This window comes from Peromyscus leucopus, chromosome 7, assembly GCF_004664715.2.
Source record: "Peromyscus leucopus breed LL Stock chromosome 7, UCI_PerLeu_2.1, whole genome shotgun sequence".
Taxonomy (NCBI): Eukaryota; Metazoa; Chordata; class Mammalia; order Rodentia; family Cricetidae; genus Peromyscus; species Peromyscus leucopus.
The window spans coordinates 80708536-80731670 of NC_051069.1; the positions used below are offsets into that span (position 1 = coordinate 80708536).

Here is a 23135-nt window from a genome sequence, read left to right on the forward strand (position 1 = left end):
AAAAACAGCATTGGCCCTGTGATTGGCCATGCAAAGAGAATGCACAAGAGAAGAAACAGGCAGTGACACACTTCAAAGGTAGCCACACCACTTTAGAGCATGCAGAAATGCCAGGTTGCAGAGCATGGTATAAAGAGCGCAGCCATCTGTCACATGACCATATGCAATTGCAGGGGTGGTGTGCCCTCTACAGGTCAAATGTTTAATCATGCTCTTATAATTTCAAAGTTGGTGCTCTATAGAAGAGTCGAAATTATTGTCCAATTATGATCACAATTTAAAACACTTTGTTAGATAGTGTAACTTATCTTCTTTAGATTATCTCTTTTTTTGCAAATGCCAATAAAATGTATGAAGTTTATTTTTTTAAATGTAAATATAGCTTTTCTTTAGAACCAAAACTTAAATAAGATATTTATGTTCAGCCCCAGACATAATAAGCAAAATAAGACAACAACAAAAAGTTACCTGTCAAGGAAGAAATCCAGACTTTTAATATGTATCCTATTAAACTGTCAGGTTTTTGCCCCTCTACCTCCTGAGGCAACTGCACTAATTTTAGAGTCGACACTGCTGTGATGTATCCTGTGCTATAGCATCCAGGCTGGCTGGGTGAGTAAAGCCCCGTATCCTCCTAGGAAGCGGCACTCACAACCACAAGCTGACTCTTTAGGGACGAGATTTCATTTTCAGTACATGATGAGTGAACTATGTGTAGGCTTTGCTTAGCTCTGTGAAGCTACTGAAACATCGTGTTTCCTGATCCTCATGATTAATCACATTTAATTTACACCTGAAAATTAAAAAAAAAAATATGTATCTGCATGAGAGGTGGGGAATGCATCCTTTTTTGTCTTTTTTGTTTGTGTTTGTTTGTGGGGTGTGAGTTGGACAGAAATCGCACAACAAAATAAGAAAGAATGTGGCTCAAACATTTGAACATAAAAAGAATTGTGTTTCCATCTGTGACAGCCTCCCAGGTGATAGGATGACTTACACAGCCTCTGACTCTGAGAACGTAACAGACCACATCCGATTTCAAAACATACCACACACCTAAGCGGCAGCACAATGACATGAATGTTTTTTCCTTTCTCTTTGTTATTTTTAAGTAGCTCTTTTAGCCACCGAGTTATATGACTTTTTCCAAGTAGGCCTTTTTTTCACCTTGGGTAATGGCTTCATCTCCCCCTATTGTCCAAAAGATAAAATCAAACACTCTAGAACCAGCGAGGCACTGTGTTTCTGTTGTCTGTAAGCTGGCATGAGGCAGACAGCAAGTGTCGGGAGTTTTATTCACTCTGTTCTCTGTGTGTTGAAACAGGAAAAGCCTTTTCACCTGGCTGCCTTTGAAGAAGTACTCAGACTGCCATGGCCTCTAAAGGTAAGAGAAAACCTAGTCAGCAACTAAATAGGCCCTTATACACATTATAACTACATGTGTATGGCTCTTGAAGTATTATAACCAGTGAGGTTGTTACTTTAAAAACTGTTATTTATTGCTCTTAAGCACTGGAATTTGAATTATTTTACTCCAAGGTTTACTTTGTCCTAACTTAAAATACACACACATTTTAGTCAAAAGAATGTAAAAAGTTCTGATGTAAAAATGTTTTTTCACTGCTGTGAATGCAAACATAGCAAATTAGAGACGCTGTAAAGCAAAATTGAGAATGGAAATATTTAATTTAAACCCATTAATGGAAAGAAAATCCAAATTTAAATGAATCCAAAGGAAAGATTCTACATAGACAGCTAAAAATGTTATTCCAACATTTGTAATTGCTCATCTGTTGTTCAAAGCCATGTGGCACACAACCCAATGAAGAACGGAACGTCAGTGAAGCCTCAACTTGATGTAGTCAAACTAAATATTATACTTTATAAGCTTAAAATATTTTAAGAATACTTTGGTAGTAAATTCCTCATAAAAAATCAATCAAAGGGATCAAATTGTCCAATTTAAGCAAGCAGATCTATTAGGAACAGTAGGAGAAAAGGGTATACAGTTTCACTCAGAACCCTAAAACTGTTGAAACATTTGTTTTAATTAAGACAGATGTCAAAAGATGAGATATAAGGTTTTGTCAGGGATAATAAGACACAATCACAGAAAAAAATATTTCTAAAAATCAAATTATAATCCATTTTATTCAATTATCAAAATAAATCACTATTAAACTCTACACTATAATAAAAAGTTTCAGAATGAAGAAGTTTGATTTGTGGAATTTAGGGAAGCATTTAAAACTCTTCACAAATGAGATGACTCTACAAATGTAAACTCTCCTAAATATCTAAATAGATGGTTAAATACAAATACTGTGAATATAATCTTGTTTGCTTCATAAACACATCTCTGACACCTATTAAACAAATTAAGCAGTCTTTGTGTTTTTCATTCTTATTTAGTATAGGTCTGAGAATCCTTGGGAAAGCTTAGAGACAGATTATAAAATACATCAGGAAGAGAAAACTATTGAATTTTACTGTATGTGTGCATAACAGTCTCTACTTGAAGACAAACAAACACAAACCTTGAGAAACGTTTCTGGAAGACTGGCACAACCACGGTCCAAATGCCTCTCGTTTTGTAAATTAAGAGCAGCAACAGAGTGGCCTGGAAGGGGAAGAGTTGCAGAGTGTGTAAAATATTGATGGTTTAGTTATACATTTTTAAAAGAGTAGATAGAAATTCAAAGCCAGATAGCAATTCAAAGGAGTTTCTTATTCATCTGGTGGTATGGTTCTTTGAAGAAAATGTGACTGGAAAGGAATATTATGATTAATCTTCCAAAAAGACATAATGTTCAGTAATGAAAAGGACTGTATTTGTGACTTAAACATACATGAAACCTAGAGACAAACTTTAAGACAAAAACGGGCATCCCTATGACCAGCTAAAAGCATTAAGCCCATGGCTCAGATAGAACATTTAATATAAAATCAAAGTGACAGGAAGGTATCATTTAAATAGGAAATCTTGTTTGAGCAATCGCCTTATCTCATTTTTGCCTAAAATATGTTTGAGGATACATTTTTCAGAAATATTTAAAGATATGACCAGAACTTCATAGTGGTCTTTGGCCTATGAAACTGTGTTGTCAGATAGTATCTCCTCAGAGACGCCAGGTTAATGGGGCATTTTATAGACAAGTCCAAGACAGCCTGAACTGAATGCTATAGATCAAAGAAATGGATATCATCTGGAACCTCTTCACTTGGTAAAAATAAATGCATGGGAAGGCATTCTCTGGACCTGCTGTTAGGTCAGAAACCTAGTAGCCCCGGTCAGGGATATATGTAGCCCCTTTCCAGACGTTTAATAACTTACTGTGGTGTGTTAATGCAGCATAGTTTACAAGATAAACTTGGAGTAATTTACCAATGTTTTAAAAAAGAAAATGACAATAGAGATAATGTAATAGTCTAACAACTTTTGTTATTAATTAACCACACTTTTATTGTGGAATTTTGCATGTTCATAACAAACACCAAACACAGGTCTCACGATTTTCTTAAACAAAGATATATTCATGTAACCACCACCAAGAGCAAGATATGGAATGCTTCTAGCAGCTGACAATGTTCCCTTTCTGGCCAATAACCATACCTCTCTATGGTGATATGAGCTACCATCACACACTTTGTTTATGACATAATATTTTCTAGATCATGATTTTGCCACTACTTTGCTTTTGGTTTTGTTTTCTGAAAAATGAGGATGACAGCTGTTTTGGGCACTGAGGTTGGAAGAGGTGTTTGTTGCATTAGCTGTTTTCCAGCTGTTTCTCTGGTGGTAGCGCCCCTCTGATTTTAAGACAGTTTCATTTTGTCTTCCTGATCTTGGGGTTCCCTCTTGGAATTCCCTTCCAGTGTCTTTTCCTAAGAAGAAGAGGAGTTATCCCTTTCCCTTTTTTGGGTCTGCTCCCAAGATCACAGTAGTTCTGGGGGAATCTTTGTGGGAAGCCAACTGCTGTAGCCTTATCACTTACAAGTTCTCTTACAGAGGGCCAAAGGACAAGTTTCTTCATTTGTTTAATCCTCAAGCAAGTCCTGGACAGATCTCAAATGCCACAGACAAATGCAAACTTAGTAACCGACATCAATATTAATATAAACCCAGCCAGTTCCTACAACCTTAGGGGTAAATAAATAAATGAGTCATCTGGCAATTGCCCCTCATTAACACTTACTGTATGCACAAGCTTAACAAGCTCGTCATTACTAGAATCAATTTATTCCTTTGTCCGAAGGGCCATTCATCTGTGTTCCTTCATCCCTGTTCCGACTGTGCTTGGGTTTTCTTAATGATGGGAGTTTATTATCTTAGAAAGAATCCCAGTACATTTTTAAACTGTATTTGTGATTTCAAGATACAGAAAAATACCTCAAACACACAAAAACTTTCATAAATCTGGCTATTCTTGTAGAAATAAGATGACTGTAATTTATATTAAGTATTTATATAGCATCCCAATTTTACTATATGATCAGTGAGAGCAATTGCTCAAATCTTATACAGCTGTTATAAATTTATTCTTTGTATGAATCCAGAACCAATTCTTTTGTCTCATTCATATACATGTTTTTTAACAACATTTCAGTCTGTGATGAGGCAAAAAGACCATGGTCTATAAAATGCTGTTTCCTAATAATGCTAGAGTCTGTTTAGCTTTTAAACATACTCCATGACCTTTACACATCAGTGAATCACCTAATGATTGACATATTCTCAGAAAATACTAATGTTAAACAATGTGATGCTTAACTGTGCTTGCTTTCATAATGAACCCTGCTATAGTTTAAAAAAAAAAAAAAAAAAAAAAAACTTGGTCATTCACTTTCTTGTGAATCAACAGCTAAGCTAAAGCAACACAACTTTGATAAACCACTTAAATTTATTCACATTTAAAAAAAAGAACCTTGGTACTCTATGAGGATGAAAAGCATGAACACTGATAGTCTATGGGGAAAACTTAGCATTTAATGAAGGAAACAACACAGGATAGTTCTGAGAATGGAATAGGGAAACTAGTAGAAAGCTATCATTTATAATTTTAAAGATATTCCTGCTTGGGGCTTATGCATAACATCCATAGACTAATACACAATAAATAGGAAGCCTCCAGAGTTCAATGTGAGATGACTGAAATAGAAGCATATTTACTTGGCAGTAATATTGATATCAGTTGATATCTCTAAACTAACAGAGTGACCTTTATACAATTCCAAAATTATGCTATGACACTCACAGATAAATTGTGAGCTTCTTTAAGCTTACTCAGTTTAACAGTGAGTTTGCAGAGCATATCCTCATACCACTAGGACTATTAGCTTTACCTGAGATCTTATCAAATGCAACTTTGCAAGCCTCCCACCCCAGTTTCTGAATCAATCACTGGAGAGAGGCCCAACACCCATTTTGATAGGTCCCCACCCCAGGTGGTTCTGATGAAGGCTGAAATATGAGATCCATTCAATTAAACTGGGCTATAATACTATGACTAATAAATTAGACAAAGCGTCTTCGTAAAGTACAAGGTAGCCCCATAATATTCAAAGAAAGGAAACCATGACTTAAAAGGTGGTCAAAATCCCAAGGAAAAAATTCAAGTCTAAGGCTATCCTTTTATGAGTACAGACTATCTAGGGTCTATTACCATTTATTTTGCTTTTGTGATCTATGCTTTCTCATCTTTTTGAACAGGTGTTACTTGCACTTATACACAAACATATTTACACATGCAATGTATCTCCAGGCCAATTATTTAAGCCGAGTTATTCAACTTTTTCTCACGACTACCAGCATTCTTCTACATTCCTTTTTCTCTGGCTGAGAAGTCAAGTAGTGGTGATACAGAGTAGTGAAAACAAAGGAAATGCACTAAAATTAGAGACACATCAATCAAGGAACAAACTTCCATCTAAATCAAAAAGAAAAAAAAAGAAAGAATAAATAAAAGCAAACAAAACCTAAATTGTAACACACATAAAGATATCCATTCTTGGGCTGGAGGAATGGCTCAGCAGTTTAGAGCACTGGCTGCTCTTTCAGAGGTTCTGAGTTCAATTCCCAGCAACCACATGGTGGCTCACAACCATCTCTAGTGGGATCAGATGCCCTCTTCTGGCATAAAGGTGTACATTGCAAGTAGAGCACTTGTACATAAAATAAATAAATAAATCTAAAAAGAGAGAGAGAGAGAGAGAGAGAGAGAGAGAGAGAGAGAGAGAGAGAGAGAATGCTGCATTCCTTCAAAAATAAAAAAAAATACATTTCATTAAAAAAATAAGATATCCATTGTCTTGCAGATTCACAGAATCAAAAGCCTGGAGGTCTGCCTGGTTTTCTTCCTGAAGTCATAAATCCAGATCAACACTCTCGAGCAGCTTCTTCCCATCCCAGGAAACAAGCAAGGCAGCAGTCGGATGCCCCTCAGCCAAGCAGTTTCCTGCCAACAACCAGTCTTCCCCCTGGGCTAGAATATTTAAGCCAGGTTTGCACTTCTTTCCATTTCCACTAGTGTGTTCCCTTTAAAAACAATTAAACTCAGTTTCTTGTCTTTAAACCAATAGTTTAATGGAGTACAGAATGCATTACAAATCGTGAAGTTATAAAGTACTGACTTTATTTACTTTTGTTATTTAGATAGAATTTTATTCTATGCTATTGCTATCTGTCCATATTTACTTGACAGAGTAATGAGACTAAATAGTTTTGACTTTGCCATTTAGCACGTTTATCTACCTTCTGCTCATTGCTCAAGGTGGGGAGACAGAAATTCTCCAGGAATTATCAGACCAGGCCACCTACAGCTATTAATTAAACATTTATTGAGCACTTGTATATTCAACGTGCAGAAGAAGCATTAAACCTAGCCCCGTCACTCAAACATTTTATTATTAGTTAATGATCAAACAAAAAATGTTGACTAAATAGTGCAAAGCATGGCCCAAAAGCCAAGAAAATACTCATCTTTAAGGGAGAAGGCATTCATGGAGACTTCTGCAAGGGGTTGAGACTTTTCAACAGATCTCAAAAGCAATGTGAAAGACCAAGGGAAAACGAGTTACCAAGGCCACAGTACTGTCTTCCGATGTTCCTGGGTCCCCAGGCCAACCTGCTTGGATGATCATAGCATACTATTAGGTACCATTGCTGTTCATGGCAGGATGGACAGCACTTCAAGCCTTGTAATAACTTTATCCTGTGGCAAACAAATAGAAATCGCTCTTCAGATGTGGATGTGTTACTGTTATTTTAGCACATTATCCTACCCAAGATTAGAAACACTCTAACACTAATATTGAGATGTCAGCACATCTGCTGCCATACTCACTTGTTTGGCATTCCTTCAAACATAAAGTCTATCTCTTTTATCAAAATCAAATCTCTGTGTTAATTCCCTTAAGGTACAAGAGATTTCTGTTATGCCTGATAGGGCCTAAGCTGCCTGTAGCATATGTTCCTGGGAAAATGTTTATAATTGCAGATGCCTTCCCCAGAAGCCCACTGGCAGACAAATGTTCTATAGAGACTGGCGGGCTCAGGGAGCTACGAAAAGGAGCTGGAGAAGCTAACCTCCCATCTTCCATCTGCAAAAAGGATCAGCTGTAATAGCTGGCTAGAGTTGATTAACTGCTGCAAGCTGTTTGGGAGCGTTGTCAGACAAGGTTTTGCCAAATATAAAAGTGATATACCAGCGCCAGAGGGCTGAGGTTTGATGATCACATATGGTCATCACATATTCTTCTTCCACCCATGAATGATGACACACCGTGGCCAGATGCTTGACGTGAATGCATGCTCTAACCTTCAATAAATAGACAGAAGGACTCATGAGCTTCAGTTTTAAATGCAGTACATATTCTAAAAACACATCTTTGTTAATATTTTTTCAGAAAACAAAATATGCCATAAATTGTTTACATTTTACTTCTAAAGGCAATAACTTACTCATTTTGTATCAAAAGACTGGGTTTACTTTAGACTGTATACATATAGAAAGATAAGCAGGGATTTCAAAAGTATTTCATGTAAGTCTGTAAGAGCACGTCTGTTAAATGACTTGGTATGTGTTAACTGTTTTTTCTTTTATTGAAAATATACTTTTTTCTTCACATAATATATCCTGAAAACAGTTTCCCCATCCTCTTCTCCTCCAAATCCCACTCCCCTTCCCCTCTATTCTCAATCCACTTCTTTCTGTCTTTTATTAGAAAATAAACAGGATTCTAAGGGATAACAATAAAATGAATATAATATCATAAGATAAAACAAAAACTATCGCATAGGAATTGGACAAAACAAACAAACAGAAGGAAAAAGAGCCCAAGAGATGGCACAAGAAACAAAGATCCACTCATTGACACACTCAGGAATTTCATAAAAACATTAAAGTGGAAGCCATAATACATATGCCAAGGACTTGTAAGGTTAAAAAGAGAGAAGGAAAATCACACACACACAGACACACACACACACACACACACACACACACACACACACACACATAAATTAAAAATATATAACTTTTTTTTAAAGGAAAAGCCCTGACACTACATTGTGTGTCAAGTAACCTCCAAAGATGCCATTGAATTCATTTTCTTTTGGCCATCTACTGCTGGGCATGCAGCCTACCTTTAAGAGTAGTTTGTTTCCCCAGTGAGACTCCCTTGGACAAAATTCGATTTTCATTTGCAAGTGATTATCAGTTGGTGATTGCTTCTGGGTTAGGGATGGGGACATGTGTCTAGCTCTCTTTTCAGCTCTAGGGCACCATCTGGTGCAGACCCATGCAGGCCCTGTGTATGCCGCCTTAGTCTCTGTGAGTTCATGTTTTTAAGCATGTTGGTTTAGAGGGCCTTGTTTTCTTGGTGTCCTCCATCCCCTTTTGCTCTTAAACTCTTTCTGCCTCCTCTTCAGTAGGGTTCCCTGAGGCGTGAAGGGAGGGATTTGATGGAGACATCCATTTAGGGTGGGGTGTTCCAAGATCTCTCCCTCTCTGCATGTCTGGCTGTGGGTCTTTTCTGTATTTGTTCCCATCTGCTGCAGGAGGAAGATCTTCTGATGACTGAGTAAGGAACTGATCTATGAGTATAGTTGAATGCCTTTATGAGTCACTTTATTGCTACACTTTTTTTTAAGAACAATAGTATTTATTTTTACTATAGATCCCTGGGATATCTAGTCTCAGGTTTTTGGTCACCCAGGTAGTGTCATTTTTCAGTCCACCTCATGGAATGAGCCTAAGTCAAATCACATACTGGCTGGTTACTTCCACAGGCTATGTGCCACCATTACTAGCAAATTTTAAAGGCAGGACACCTTTGTAGATCAAAGGGTTTGTGGTTGGACTGGTGTTTATATTTCCCCTTTGATAGAGTGCAGAGTACCCTTCTGTATCAAAGACGCTAGCATGTAGATGTGAAGGCTCTATGTATTTCACTTAATTCTGTAAGAGAATTTCTGTTAAAAGACTTTGCGTGTGATAACTTTCAACTGAAAGACATAAGAACTAGTTAAAACTATGAATATTTGGAAATACTGCATAATTCAAGAAATAAATCAGAAAATATAAGAAAAATCTTTCTATGTTAAAAATGAGATGGTTATTTAAACTCGTACAATATTATTTGTAAATAAATTCTATCCACTCACTCTCAAGAAAACTATGTCAAACAATTTGAAAATAAACATATGTATATATAGTAGGATAAATCTAAGGAGAAGCTAGTAGATACCTTCTAGATTAAATGTACACATTCACAATAGTGACTAATATTTAATCCTGTAGCATCAGAGTATAAATATTAAAACTTAGTTATCAACACAGTGATAAAATCACATATAAACATTCCATTTGTTTTTAAATGCATTCAATGAAATCAATGCTTGTAATCTTCTTTTTAAATTTATTTTTAAGTTATATATTCAAAACTGCCACAATGTTTTCATTGTCCCAGTATTTGAAAATCACTTTATTTGTCCTGATATCTGAATGTATATTTTAGTCTATTTAAAATTTCTGCTGACTCCTAGTCCATCAGCCAGCAGGAGACAATGGAAAGGGTCCATTTAAGACAGGTTATTAGTGGGCTCAGGACTATGGAAAGGAAATTGCAGTAGTCAAATCAGCACTGTCAAAAGCAGGGGACTTGCCCACAGACAGAGATCAGTTCACTTTTGTAGCAGGAATCTTAAAAGTTCTTATTAATAAATCAAACCTGAGCCAGGTATTGGGGTGTACACTGGAATATCAGAGAGACAGAACAAGCCACAGCTAACCTCACCTGGCCAACTTCTCAGCTGATCTTGTTTCCTCAGACTGGAAGCCTCTGTGTCCTCATATCCAAATGGCTCTCAGCTGAACTGTGCTGCTCAAACCTAAAAGCTTAACCAGCCAAATGCTTAACCAGACAAATGCTTCTAGTTTCTGGTCTTCACGCCTTATATATCTTTCCTTTCTACCATCACTCCCTGGGATTAAAGGCATGAGTCACCATGCTTGGCTGTACCCTTGAACACATGGATTTCTGCCTCTAGAATGCTAGGATTAAAGGTGTGTGTGCCACCATTTTCTGGCCTTTGTATCTAGTGGCTGTCCTGTCTCTGACCCCAGATAAGTTTATTAGGGTGCACAATGTTTTGGGGAACACAATACCACACACTTTTTCTTACAGAGGATGACAAAAGTGTGAGAGAGAAGAAAGCAGGGTGTTGTAAGTCATGGTGTCATTTGGGAATTGTTTCCCTTGTTCCTAAAGTTAGGTTAGCCACACCAGTAGAATAGGATGGGTGGCCATCTGCATGCTCTGTGACTAGTGCAAATCCCTAATTTCCTGGGGTATCCATCTAGATATAGTTGGGGCTTTTATTTATTTATTTTTTGACTATACAGTAAGACAATATACTAAAATCTATAGAACAACAAATACTTTATGGGCATCATTCAGCTAATATCTGTTGGTGTTGGAAATTAGAGACACAGCTTCCCTTTTCTCTGTGGAGTAGATCTACATAGCTTCAAATTTTAGGACTAAAACTGGATCCATGACACCAATATTCAAAGACCTTAAACTCAGACTGCTATGGATATCACTCTGTATGCTGTGAATGTATTGCTCTGATTGGTTAATAAATACAGTGCTGATTGGCCAGTAGCCAGGCAGGAAGTATAGGCGAGACAAAGAGAGAGGAGTATTCTGGGAACAGGAAGGTTGAGTCACAAGTCATGAGCCTGACACAGAGGAAACACGATGTAAAGATACTGGTAAGCCACAAGCCATATGGCAAGGTATAGATTTATAGAAATGGGTTAATTTAAAATGTAAGATCTAGCTAGCAAGAAGTCTGAGCCATTAGGCCATACAGTTTTAATTAATATAAGCCTCTGTGTGTTTACTTGGGGGACGCAAGTGGGAAACATTTGTCCTGACCATGGGCCAGGCGGGACACAGAAAAAAAATCAGCTCCATCAGACACCTTATCCCTGACCTCAGTGCTAATCCCTAATTTAACTCTTCTCAGAGCTAATAACCACATTCTTTCTGAAGTTTCCCCACTTCCTTGCCCACAAAGAAAATCTCCATTTTTCTGCAAGATGACAGAAGTAATGTGATACCCTCAAAAACTTACTCCACTTCAAGATGCCTTGCTTTGAGTGCTAATATGATTTTAGAATATCTCAAGTCATAAAATGACTTCTGTAAAAAGTATTGGTGATTTTAAAAAGAGGCTACATTGTAGTTCTCCATCAGTGATAAGACAATAAGAGAAAATGTTTACCTCACCTGAGGATATACAAGAAAAATGAAAGAAAAAATAGAGCTTCAAATTTCCTGAAATTGTAGATTTACAATCAATACCAAAGTTTATGAAAAATTGCCTTGGTTTAAAGATTCCTGCGTTATTTACATATATGAATAGAGAATACAGTGAAAACAACGTCAAGATGGGTTTAAAAACAAAGCATTAGAAATGCGGTGATCAGCAGCTCAGTCAAGGCTCATGATTTGGCTTTAGTAGGTCTATGAGTGCTGATTAAACAACAACAACAATAAAAAAAAGAAGCTGTTCTAAATCTTGTATTTTATATTTCCTTTGCAAAGGTAATATATGGGCTGCTAAGATGGCTAGTGGGGTAAGGGTTCTGCAAGCCTGGAAACATGAGCTCCATTCCCAGCATCTACATAAAGGAGAAGAAGAGAAACAACGCTAAAATATATCCTCTCACTATTAGATGGGCACTGTGGTATGTGCAGCATACATCATGCACCCAAACACACACTGTATCAAATAAATTTGTAAACTGCAATTTGACTTGCATAATTTCTTTTTAATTACCTAGCCCAAATGCTGTGGCAGATATTTGGTAACGGAACACTTATTCTGCTTCAGTTGACGTTCTGTGGGTGTCTAAAAGTTTTGTTTTCCCTGAAAGTTTTGTTTTCCCTGGCCTGAAGAAGAATAAGAACTATTTATAAAATGTCATTTTCCAGCTTACAGGTATTTCCTCCCTGAGAGGAGCATGGTGCCAACTGACAGAGTCGTGAATATACAGGCACTGGGAGAAGCTGGATGCCCAATATTCATCTGGGTTCATTTCCTCACAAGAAATCTTGGGACATTTTAAAATGTTGTCTATGTTATTATTCACAGGTTATTTAAAAATATCCTAAATGTACTGTTTGACGTATCACCTATTTTTCTCATTATCACAGAGTTAGCGTAAACACTGTCGCTTTTCTTGTTCTTGACTATTCTGACTTGGAATTTTAAGAGTTCTATAAATTATTAGTTGAACAATAACATTTTGTGAAGAGAGGTCATGCATCCTGTAAGCGAGACATAGCCTCAGAGAGGAATTATAGGGTAATTATTTGAGTAATAAATTCTTCCTTACCAAATTTGTTCTGTAGTTGAAATACAGTACATGTTTGTTCATAGATCCAGAATAAAAATTAAATAATTTTCTTCTCAGAGTGTGCTTTCATTCCTGTGGCTGAGTCTTGCCTTATAAATTGTGAATGTTCGAAACTTTTTAATGAAAATGACAAATTTCCTGTTGAATAGCAAGGGCTGTGGCAGAATGGTTTTCACTTCCTTTGTATGATCCTATTGCAGTTGGACCTGATAATCATCCATCAGCAGGTGGAACTTCTCGGGAGTAAGTACATCAGATTCTGTGTTTATTAAAACTACTGAAAAGGCTTTACTGTTCAGAAGTTTCTTTACATCTAAAATATTATAAACAATGGATGGAAAGATCAAATGATTGCTTGACCTGTTTTTTAAACCAAAATTAAATTCATTAGTTTAAGCACAACTATAAGTATAAAAGCAAGTCTTTCATAACAGTGACATCCAAACTGCAATAAAATTAATCTGAAAGTGACAAAGTAATTAATATCCCATGGATATTAATCATTGAAATTTCTTAACATTCTGAGAAGAGGAATCACACTTGAGAGCATATTAAAATTTCATCAACACAAATGCTACTGTTTTATTGCTTCACAACTGACTCAATAAAATAGGCACACAACTTATCAATAGATAAATGTGTGTAAGCATGATTAATAATTTCAAACTGCTTGAGTGTTTCCTGTTTATAAGATCCTATGTTATGTCAAAATATGTCAGAACTGAAGAAGTTGGCCTGCACCACTACTGTGGATGTTAAAGGGCATTTTAAATACAGGAAAAAATAACACTGTAAATTGTCCCAATTACTTGCAGAAGAATAATAGGATTATTATTTGAGTAATAAATTCTTCCTTACACAATCTGTTCATTGGTTGAATGATGTCACAACATACTTGTTCATAGTTCTAGAATAAAAATTAGTTAAGTTGTTAGTTTTGTTTTCAGATCTTGCTTTGACTTCTGAGGCTGAGTCTTCAGAGTTTAGAGCCTGGAAAGAGTGTATGAAGATAAGACTATCAGCAATTCTGCAGCAACTCTATGTTCTCCTCATACTCTTTTACTTTTGACAAGTGGCGATTCCATGTCTTTATATGATGTGTTTTCTGATAGTGATACTCGGCACTGAGACTTCCAACAAATATGAGATCAAAAACGGCTTGGGACAAAGAATTTACTTTGCAGTGGAGGAAAGCATCTGTTTTAACCGCAATGTGTGTTCCACACTGAGAGCCTGCACCCTGAGGATCACAGACAACTCGGGTCGAGAGGTGATTACAGTGAACAGGCCCCTAAGGTGTAACAGCTGCTGGTGCCCTTGCTACCTACAAGAGGTTGGTCACTGCCTCTGAGCATCTTTCCTTTTTAAGATTATTCCTTTAAGTGGCATTTATCTGGAGCTATGAGAGAGTCAACCTAATGGTTGTTTGAATTTATATCTTCCCTTTCAGGATAAGGAAACATGAAGATTTGGTTAGGCACTTTTTCCACTTGTAACCCATAATTGTGGTAGCTTGCATTGGATTAAATAGTAAAGGGAATCCGTTGCATCCTACAAATGATACATAGCCTCCTGAACTAGTATATTAGCCAAGTAATTATAATATCTACAGGTTCCTGTTACACAAATACTGTCATCTTTTCTGACAGTAGCAATGCCTAGGAGGTGCCATGACACTTAGCCTCTTCTAATATGTTATCTTCCCTGGATGTTATTCTGCTCAGAATAACACCATTTGCACATTCAATAAACTCATGGTATGAAAAAGAGTGATGTTGCTCAACTATTTTATTTTAAACCATAATTGGTTGTCATTGTTATTAGAGCTATAATAATTTTCTACTCAATTTGATATGATGTCTCTGTGAACTAGAATATTGTTTCACTCTCTATTCTGCAGATTAGAAGTATATACATATATATGTGTGTGTGTGTGTGTTCTAATATCTAAGACATTATATATATTTATATCATTATATAGATTTCACAAGGTTGATTCATATCAAGTTAAAAGCACATGTGGGAAAGAGTGAATTTCTGTATTTTTACTACATATGCCATATGTAGACATAGGCCATACATGACTATATATGTATGTCACATATATATGAATAAATACATATATATAAAAAATCTGGGGAAGTGCTAAGCATATCAGTGAAATGAATCCTTATCATTTCCATGATAAAATACAAAGTGTCAAAAGAAAACACCACTTTTCATCTTAAATAAGTCATATATATCCAAAATACACTTTATATAATACACTATATATATATGTATATATATATGAATATATGTATACTATCCAAGAACATTGCAGACATATACACAAGATGATAAATTTAGTATGAGGTAAAAAATGATATAAATAGGTAGATAACTTGTTTATTTCAAAAGAAACATTTTCTATTTGCCCCCTCTCCAAAATATCTTACAAAAGGATTTTATTTGGCTTACACACAAATGCTAAAATAATGTCTAAAATAGTTATGTGTTATGGCTACAACTGAGAAGTGATTACTGAGTTTGTCCATGCTAAAAAGTTATAATTCCCTCACTGTTACAGATAATATGAAATGGTAACCATGCCAAGGAAACCAAGGTGTTTAGAGGAAATTGCTAAACAGATCAGTGTAATGAACTCTTAACCATTCCCATGACAAAACACAAAATGTCAAAAGAAAACACCAATTTTCATCATATATATATATATATATATATATATATATATATATATATATATATATGTTTTTTGAGACAGGGTTTCTCTCCATGTAGTTTTAGTGCCTGTCCTGAAACTCGCTCTGTAGACCAGGCTGGCCTCGAACTCACAGAGATCCACCTGGCTCTGCCTCCTGATTGCTGGGATTAAAGGCGTGTGCCACCACTGACCAGCCAAACAATATATATTTATGACTCTTATAATATATCAGTTATTTCACAACAAATATTGTGTAGATATAAGTTGACATTCTTATATGATTGATACACAATAACCTTAGAAAAATCTCATTTTTTACTATTTTCTCTTACAGCTAGAAATCCAAGCCCCTCCTGGTACTATAGTTGGTTATGTTTCACAGAAGTGGGACCCCTTTCAACCCAAATTCACAATCCAAAATGCAAACAAGGAAGATATTTTGAAAATTGTTGGTCCTTGTGCAACCTGTGGCTGTTTTGGTGATGTGGACTTCGAGGTATGAAAATGACAGAGTTTTGCTTAGGTCCTGATTTCTTGAATCATAATTCAGTTTATAAAATATCCAAATCATGGGGCTGGAGAGATGACTCAGTGATTAAAAGCACTGGGTGCTCTTCCAAAGGACTGGGGTTCAATTCCCAGTACCCACAAGGCACTTCACAACTGTCTGAAACTACATTTCTAGGGGATCAGGCATCCTTACCCAGAAATACATGCAGGCAAAACCCCAATGTACATTTTAAAAAATCTTTAATTAAAAAAAATCATGATGTATCCCTTAAATACATTTTAAGAATTGCGTATTAGGCCGGGCAGTGTGGCGCACACCTTTAATCCCAGCACTCAGGAGGCAGAGCCAGGTGGATCTCTATGAGTTCAAGGCCAGCTTGGTCTACAGAGTGAGATCCAGGACAGGCACCAAAACTACACAGAGAAACCTTGTCTCGAAAAACCAAAAAAAGAAAAAAGAAAAGAATTGCATATTAGTGCAATATTCTCATAAATCTTGTTTCCATGTCAATAATAATAGCCGTTACTCCAGAGATTCTAAATCCATGGGTTTTTAGCCAAAATAATGCTCTGACAATGTACTGGCCTTGGCCATTTTATCTGTCATAGATCACCGCACATGCTCTTCAAAGAAACTTTAACAAATGAAAATGAGAGATATAAAATTAAACTTCTTGACATATTTGCTAAATACAATAGATAAACTATTATACATCCTTACCTAAAGGAGTGAATGTCTTGTTATTTTTAACTTTAGCCTCTGAACCTTTGAACATCAAGCTTTATATATAGAAAAAGAGAGATAGTATTGTGATTTTTAGATAACCAATATGTTGTGATTATTAACAATCATAGTAACCCTATGTTTGATGAGGTTGATTCATAGGAAATTAAAAGCACAAATGGGACAGAGTGAATATGTTTTTTTGATCACCAAAATTATCTATGCCCTTTCTTGTGGGTCTGCTTGATGGACATTTAACCCCATTCAGGTCTCATTTCAGAACATACTCCACTAGAGTGTCACTATATAAAACTGAATTTGTAAGATTGTACCATCATGTACTCTCAGGTTTCTGGAACTGAATATTAAAATGGGCCATTGCAAATTTAACCTGCAGCAACAATATGCTCTCTGAACAGATTATTGTAAACATACATTATAGGCAGTGTTTAATAAAACCATTAGCTTTTAAAGCATCTGTTTTTTTTTATTTGTATGCATCCCACCCAGATATGTTTTCCAGACTTCTGGAGGAACCTATACATACTGAGAACACAGACTTTGTTAAGTGATTTGTCCTAGGCCTAGAATTGAGAAAGCGTGTGATGTAGCCTTTTTGGGTTCTTTTGGTTTTGATTTTTTGTTTTTAGTTTTTCAAGACAGGGTTTCTCTGTGTAGTCCCAGCTGTCCTGGAACTTGCTCTATAGACCAGGCTGGATTTGGTCTCGAACTCAGATCCTAGTGCTTCTGCCTCCTGAGTGCTAGGATCAAAGGGGTGTGCCACCACCACCTAGCTACATGGCTTCTTAATATGACTGATGAGATTTGAACATCTGGGTTTAGTTTCCATGCTATAGCTATGTCCTAAGAAACCTCTATTTTCTATTTTCTATCACCACATGGAAAAAGAAACTATATTAAATAAGTGTTATAATGATAAACAGGATAAATAAATACATAGTTGATGGAATCAGATGTAGATCCCTCACTCAATGGGCTTAGTAGACTTCAAGGTCAGACTCATCTCAATCTCTTGTTTATACACTAGCTCAAAGTGATTTCTAATGCTTATCATTAGTTAGAAGGGAAAGTGTTGACAAATGACTGATTGTAACATATAAGTGTAGCTTGACAATGTATTATGTTTAAAAGCTTTAATAATTACATAGTTAATAAATGTTTAAAGTTTATGAACTATACCTATAAAATGCTTTAATTCATCCAAATAATATTTTTAATATGTGTGTGTACATACACATGCACACACAGAGTATATATGTTGTTCATACACATATTTTATGATAGTAAATTCAGGTTTAAAAAACAGGTACCTTCAGGCTTAGCTACATAACTAAAAGATGTACCTGCTGCCATCTTGTGGTTGTCTAGCCTTAATTATTTATTCCATCTGCATATAAAACTAAAAGGGAAAAAATTTATAATGGTCTACAAACTGTGGCAGTCTGAAACTCTTGAGCACTGTGGGGGTAAATGTCCACACAGGAACAAACACCATAGAGCTGCCTTTTGGATATGGCAAATAATACAGCAGCTCAAATTCATCCTGAAAGAAACATGCTGAGAAATGTCAACTATCTCTGTTTATCTGCAAAGCTCCTACCTCTTATTTTTCTTTTCAAAGGTGAAAACTGTGGACGAAAAGCTTACGATTGGGAAGATTTCCAAGTACTGGTCTGGATTTGTCAATAATGTGTTCACAAATGCTGACAACTTTGGGATACATGTTCCTGCAGATCTCGATGTGACACTCAAAGCAGCAATGATTGGCGCTTGCTTTCTCTTTGTAAGTTTGGTCTAAGCTGCATGGATGGATTTTGTCCTTACATACCAGAACTGTATAGTGCTAATTCTCCTCCATACAATCTTGACCTACAGAACACGCTTTACACAAAGAAGGCAGTTTAAGATAGGGTCATCGTCCTTTGGAAATCAGAATTTAGAGGTTTATATTTCACTACGGCTGATAACACAGGAGACAAGTAACACCTTTGCCAAAATGCTTGACTAGCTCCTGCCTCAGGTCTCCCCCATTATGAGCATTTTGAACTCACAGAAGCCTATGGGTTTCTCTCTCTCTCTCTCTCTCTCTCTCTCTCTCTCTCTCTCTCTCTCTCTCTCTCTCTCTCTCTCTAATAAACCAACATTTTCCTTTTCCTTTTGTTGTTGCTTAGAATCTAAGATCTCAGATCTAATAATTACATCAATCTATGGTGCTGTTGAATAAACTCAACCCATTTATTTTGTCTCTGCTAAAGATACTTATAAAACACATTGACCACATTAATTACATTCAAGTAATTCCATAGTTATATCTTTGATGGACACAGAGAATTACATATAAAATAGGTAAATAGAGAGAGTTGTATATCAGAATTATGTCTTCAAAATCTTTTGAGAAATCAACTTAACTGATTATTATTATCATCCTATCATTAGTAGTCAGTCCCTATTTTTATTTACAAATCAAAGTAATTCTAATTAATTTTGCCTGTCACCCAAAATTTCATTCATAGTACCTCATTGCTTCCTGTTTACTCTTCCCTTTTTTGGTCATTCTACACTTCATCATTAACTTTTCAACACACACACACACAAACAAGCACATATAGAGATGTACATTTACACACACACATAGAAAAACACACTCTCATACAAACACACATTCACATACTCTTTCTCTTGCTTGTTCCTTAGATCTTCCTGATAAAGCTGATTAGTTAATTTTCATATTAAAAACAGTCCATCTGTTATGTTTTCTATTAACCTACTTTGCAGACAGGCTGGTGACAAAATAGTCCTGGTAAACAAGAGATGTTTTCTGGATCTTAAACCTCACTGATTTTTCTTTTTGTTCATTTCCTGAAGCCTTCTAAATATTTGTGCCTTGGCAAGTATATTTCCCGTCCTTGGCTCACATTCTTTGAGAGATTAATGTGATATGGGCAGGTTGCTTAGATCCCGTTCAATATGTACTACATCGTACAATCTCTTCATGGTGTGAAAGCTTGTAGACTTAGCTTTCCCCTGGGTGCATCGGGGCCAGCACTTGAACATGACATCTAATGAGTCCTCTGTGCTCAATAAACTCAAATGAAGACTAATCTAGATAGTCCCCCAGTTATATGAGTGGGTAATACTCCAGTGACTAAGAGAGACATATACTTAAGTGACAACAGGAAGAACTCTCATCCACTTCTTGTTAAATCATAACTTTATGATACCTTTGCAACTTTGTCAATATATGTTTTGAGACAGCTTCTCACGTGTGTCTCTAAGATAGATTACAAGCACTTCAAAGGTGATGCCTGCTATCATTTCTTCTTTTGCCTTATGTTTACAATTGAATTTTACAACCTTGATCGCCCCCAAAATTTTGATTGGTGATATTGGGATTACTTAGATAAGGGTTTAAGTTCCTTACATGATGAAAATTCAACATGTAAGAATCATGAACCTTAAAACATTGTAGTTTTTTAATCTTCCAATAAATCATGCATTGCTGAAACACCACTAAGGAACATCTTTGCTTCACATAATCAAAGCTGGCACATCAAGCTCTTGATCCTAATTGTTGCCTCTTTTATACATACATTCATATTCAGTTTATTTATTTGTAGGATTTTATGTTCTTTGAACACTCACTTGCTGGATTATAACAAGCATGATGACGAAAACAATAAAATATGCAGAGCACATTTCAGTAAGTAAAAGACAAGTTTAAATGGCCTCCTTCCTTTGAAGATGTCTATGTTTGACACTATCTAATTCTTTTTCATTTTCTTCTAGATGTCCCTTGGGCTCTGAATTTAATTTCTGAATGGCTTGAGTATTTGAATTTTTATAACTAAATGTTAATTATTATATTTATTAAAACACAGTGTAATGAGACCATTACCTGGTTGTGAATGCATGAAAGCTAAATACGCAATTACTAAGCGTGAGTACAAGGTTACTTTGAGAGATTATCATTCTCTTTTCATCCTTTTGAAGTTACTGCAATGGTAAGCATGAAAGATGAGAGCTAAGGCTTGCAGCATCACTGATGGGAATTCAATGTTTAGAGAACACTTTGAAGTGTTTCTGGTACTAAGGGTGGTTACTAATCAAAAGGCTTGAATTTCTAAAACATCTTTTCAAAAGTAGTTCCTTTTGAATTTCTTAATTTTATTTTTTTTTAATTTTCTCATGTAGTCTTAACAAATTACATTATAAGCATTATTTTATAATGCATTTTTCACATTTTTGGGAGAGAATCTCATGCATCCCAGACTATGTTAATTTTCTTATTGTAGTAAACATATTTTATTTATATTGGGAAAGATGGAGATTGATAAATAATATGTGTAAAGATCTGGAGAAAGATAGATAGCTTCTATTTCTTAAAGTAGCAGAGGCACAATTATATTCTGTAAGGCAATTAACTAAAGCACTGAGCAGAATTGTTCCAAAGATTTAAATAGCTGTACAGATAGACTCTAAATTAACAAAAGCAGTCTTATCAATCAGGATTTTATCTAACTGCTATGAAGTTTCTGCCAGTTTAAAGACCTGAGACTTCAAAATGAAAAATGGACAACTCTGGAATTAAAAACAAACACACAAAACTAAGAGTCCGACCTGAAATTCATGCAGCAGTGCAGAGGAAAGAAGGAATTGGCCACTGATTCAGAATTCGCATGATACTCGACAGCCCTCCTGATTCCTATCCCTTACTTGTCTATATGTTTCCAAAGCTCTCCAGCCAGCCTCCGCCTCCTGAACATTACCAAACAGGGCCTCAGTTGGGAACCAAGCACTGGCATGCATGAGCCTGTGGGAGACATTCTCATCCAAACCGCCACCTGAGGTCAAGGCCATCCTGGGCTGCAAAATCATGCCCCATCTCAACCTCACACACCCCAAAATAAAAACAAAAGAAATTTCTTAATTGAACTGAAGCTGGTATGCAGTATCTGATGCTCAGTGGTTTTATGAAAGATATCTCACATTGTCTTGCAGATGTACATACTTTTGCAAAAAATCAGTCTTTGTTTGATTCAGTAAGTTTAATGCTAGTTTTAATTGTTACCCATTGGGATAATATGTAACACAAATTGATAAACGGTCTTATTAATAAAAAAAAAAAAAAAACTCAGAGCCAGCTATTGGGAATAAAGCTGAAATATCAGAGAAACAGAACAAGCCAGCCACGTTCTTACCTCTATGAAATCCTAAGCCTCAAGAGAGCTACTTCCTGTTTACTCACACCTTATACACCTTTCTGTGCCCTGCCATCTTACTTCCTTTCTCTGCTCAACTCTATCACTTCCTCTTTCTGCTCAGCTCTATCACTTTCTGTCTGTCTATACAGCCCTCCAGACCTCTATGGTTAACTAGTGCTGGGATTAAAGGCCTGTGCCACCATGCCTGGCTCTGTTCCCAGTGTGGCCTTGAACTCACAAGAGATCCTGATGAATTTCTGCCTCCTGAATGCTAGGATTAAAGGCATGTGCTATCACTGACTGGCATCTATGTTTAATATAATGGCTGGCTTTGTCCTGTCATCTCCAGGCAAGCTTTATTTGTTACAGCACAAATGAAATATCACCATAATGATAAGTTATTAATCAGTTCTCTCTTAAAAGAGCAAGAGTTTTGTTTTTTCAAAACCCAGAAAGAAAAGTTATTCAGGACAAAATAAACAGACATACACACAGCTGTTAATTTGAATAAAAGGGAAAAGAAGTCAGCAAGAGATAAGAGCATTCAGAAAAGAGAATTCTTGGCAATTGAAAAAGAATGCAAAGTCTCTGAGTCAAACATACTGGGCAAGCTTGATAAACAGGAAAACTGTGACAGGAGTGTCATAATCAAGAGGAGATCCAAGGGCAATAGGTTTTAACAAAGCATCCCATGATACTAAAAGCTTCCCATGAATCACCAGTATGTCTCTATGAAAGAGAAGTTTTAATTGGTGCAGTGATGTGTGCCTATTATCATGGTACTTGGAAAAGAAGAGAATCTGAAGTTTGAAGTCAGTGTATTACAGAACACTCAAGAGGAGCCAGGTTGATCACCAAAACAGTTACCATGATGGATAGGGAGATGCAGTCACAGGATACTAAAGGTGATAAAGCACTCCCCTAGCTTATGCAGGGATCTGGGTTTGATCACGAGGACTGAAGATGAAAAATAAAACAATGTGAAAATCCAGGTGACATATGAACAGCTCACTAAAATTCTGACTCACTTGAGTCTCAGTTAGTAC

General features: G+C 36.2%; 1 protein-coding gene across 1 annotated transcript; it reads left to right on the forward strand.

Moving 5' to 3' along the window:
• Nucleotides 1-1137: 1137 nt before the first annotated feature.
• Nucleotides 1138-18853, forward strand: Plscr5 (phospholipid scramblase family member 5). The gene is made up of 6 exons (XM_028866062.2): nt 1138-1384; nt 6316-6500; nt 13130-13172; nt 14042-14262; nt 15968-16129; nt 18510-18853. Exons 1-6 carry the CDS (start codon nt 1372-1374, stop codon nt 18684-18686), a joined length of 801 nt encoding a protein of 266 aa, XP_028721895.2. The 5' UTR covers nt 1138-1371; the 3' UTR covers nt 18687-18853.
• The last annotated feature ends 4282 nt before the right edge of the window (nt 18854-23135 follow it).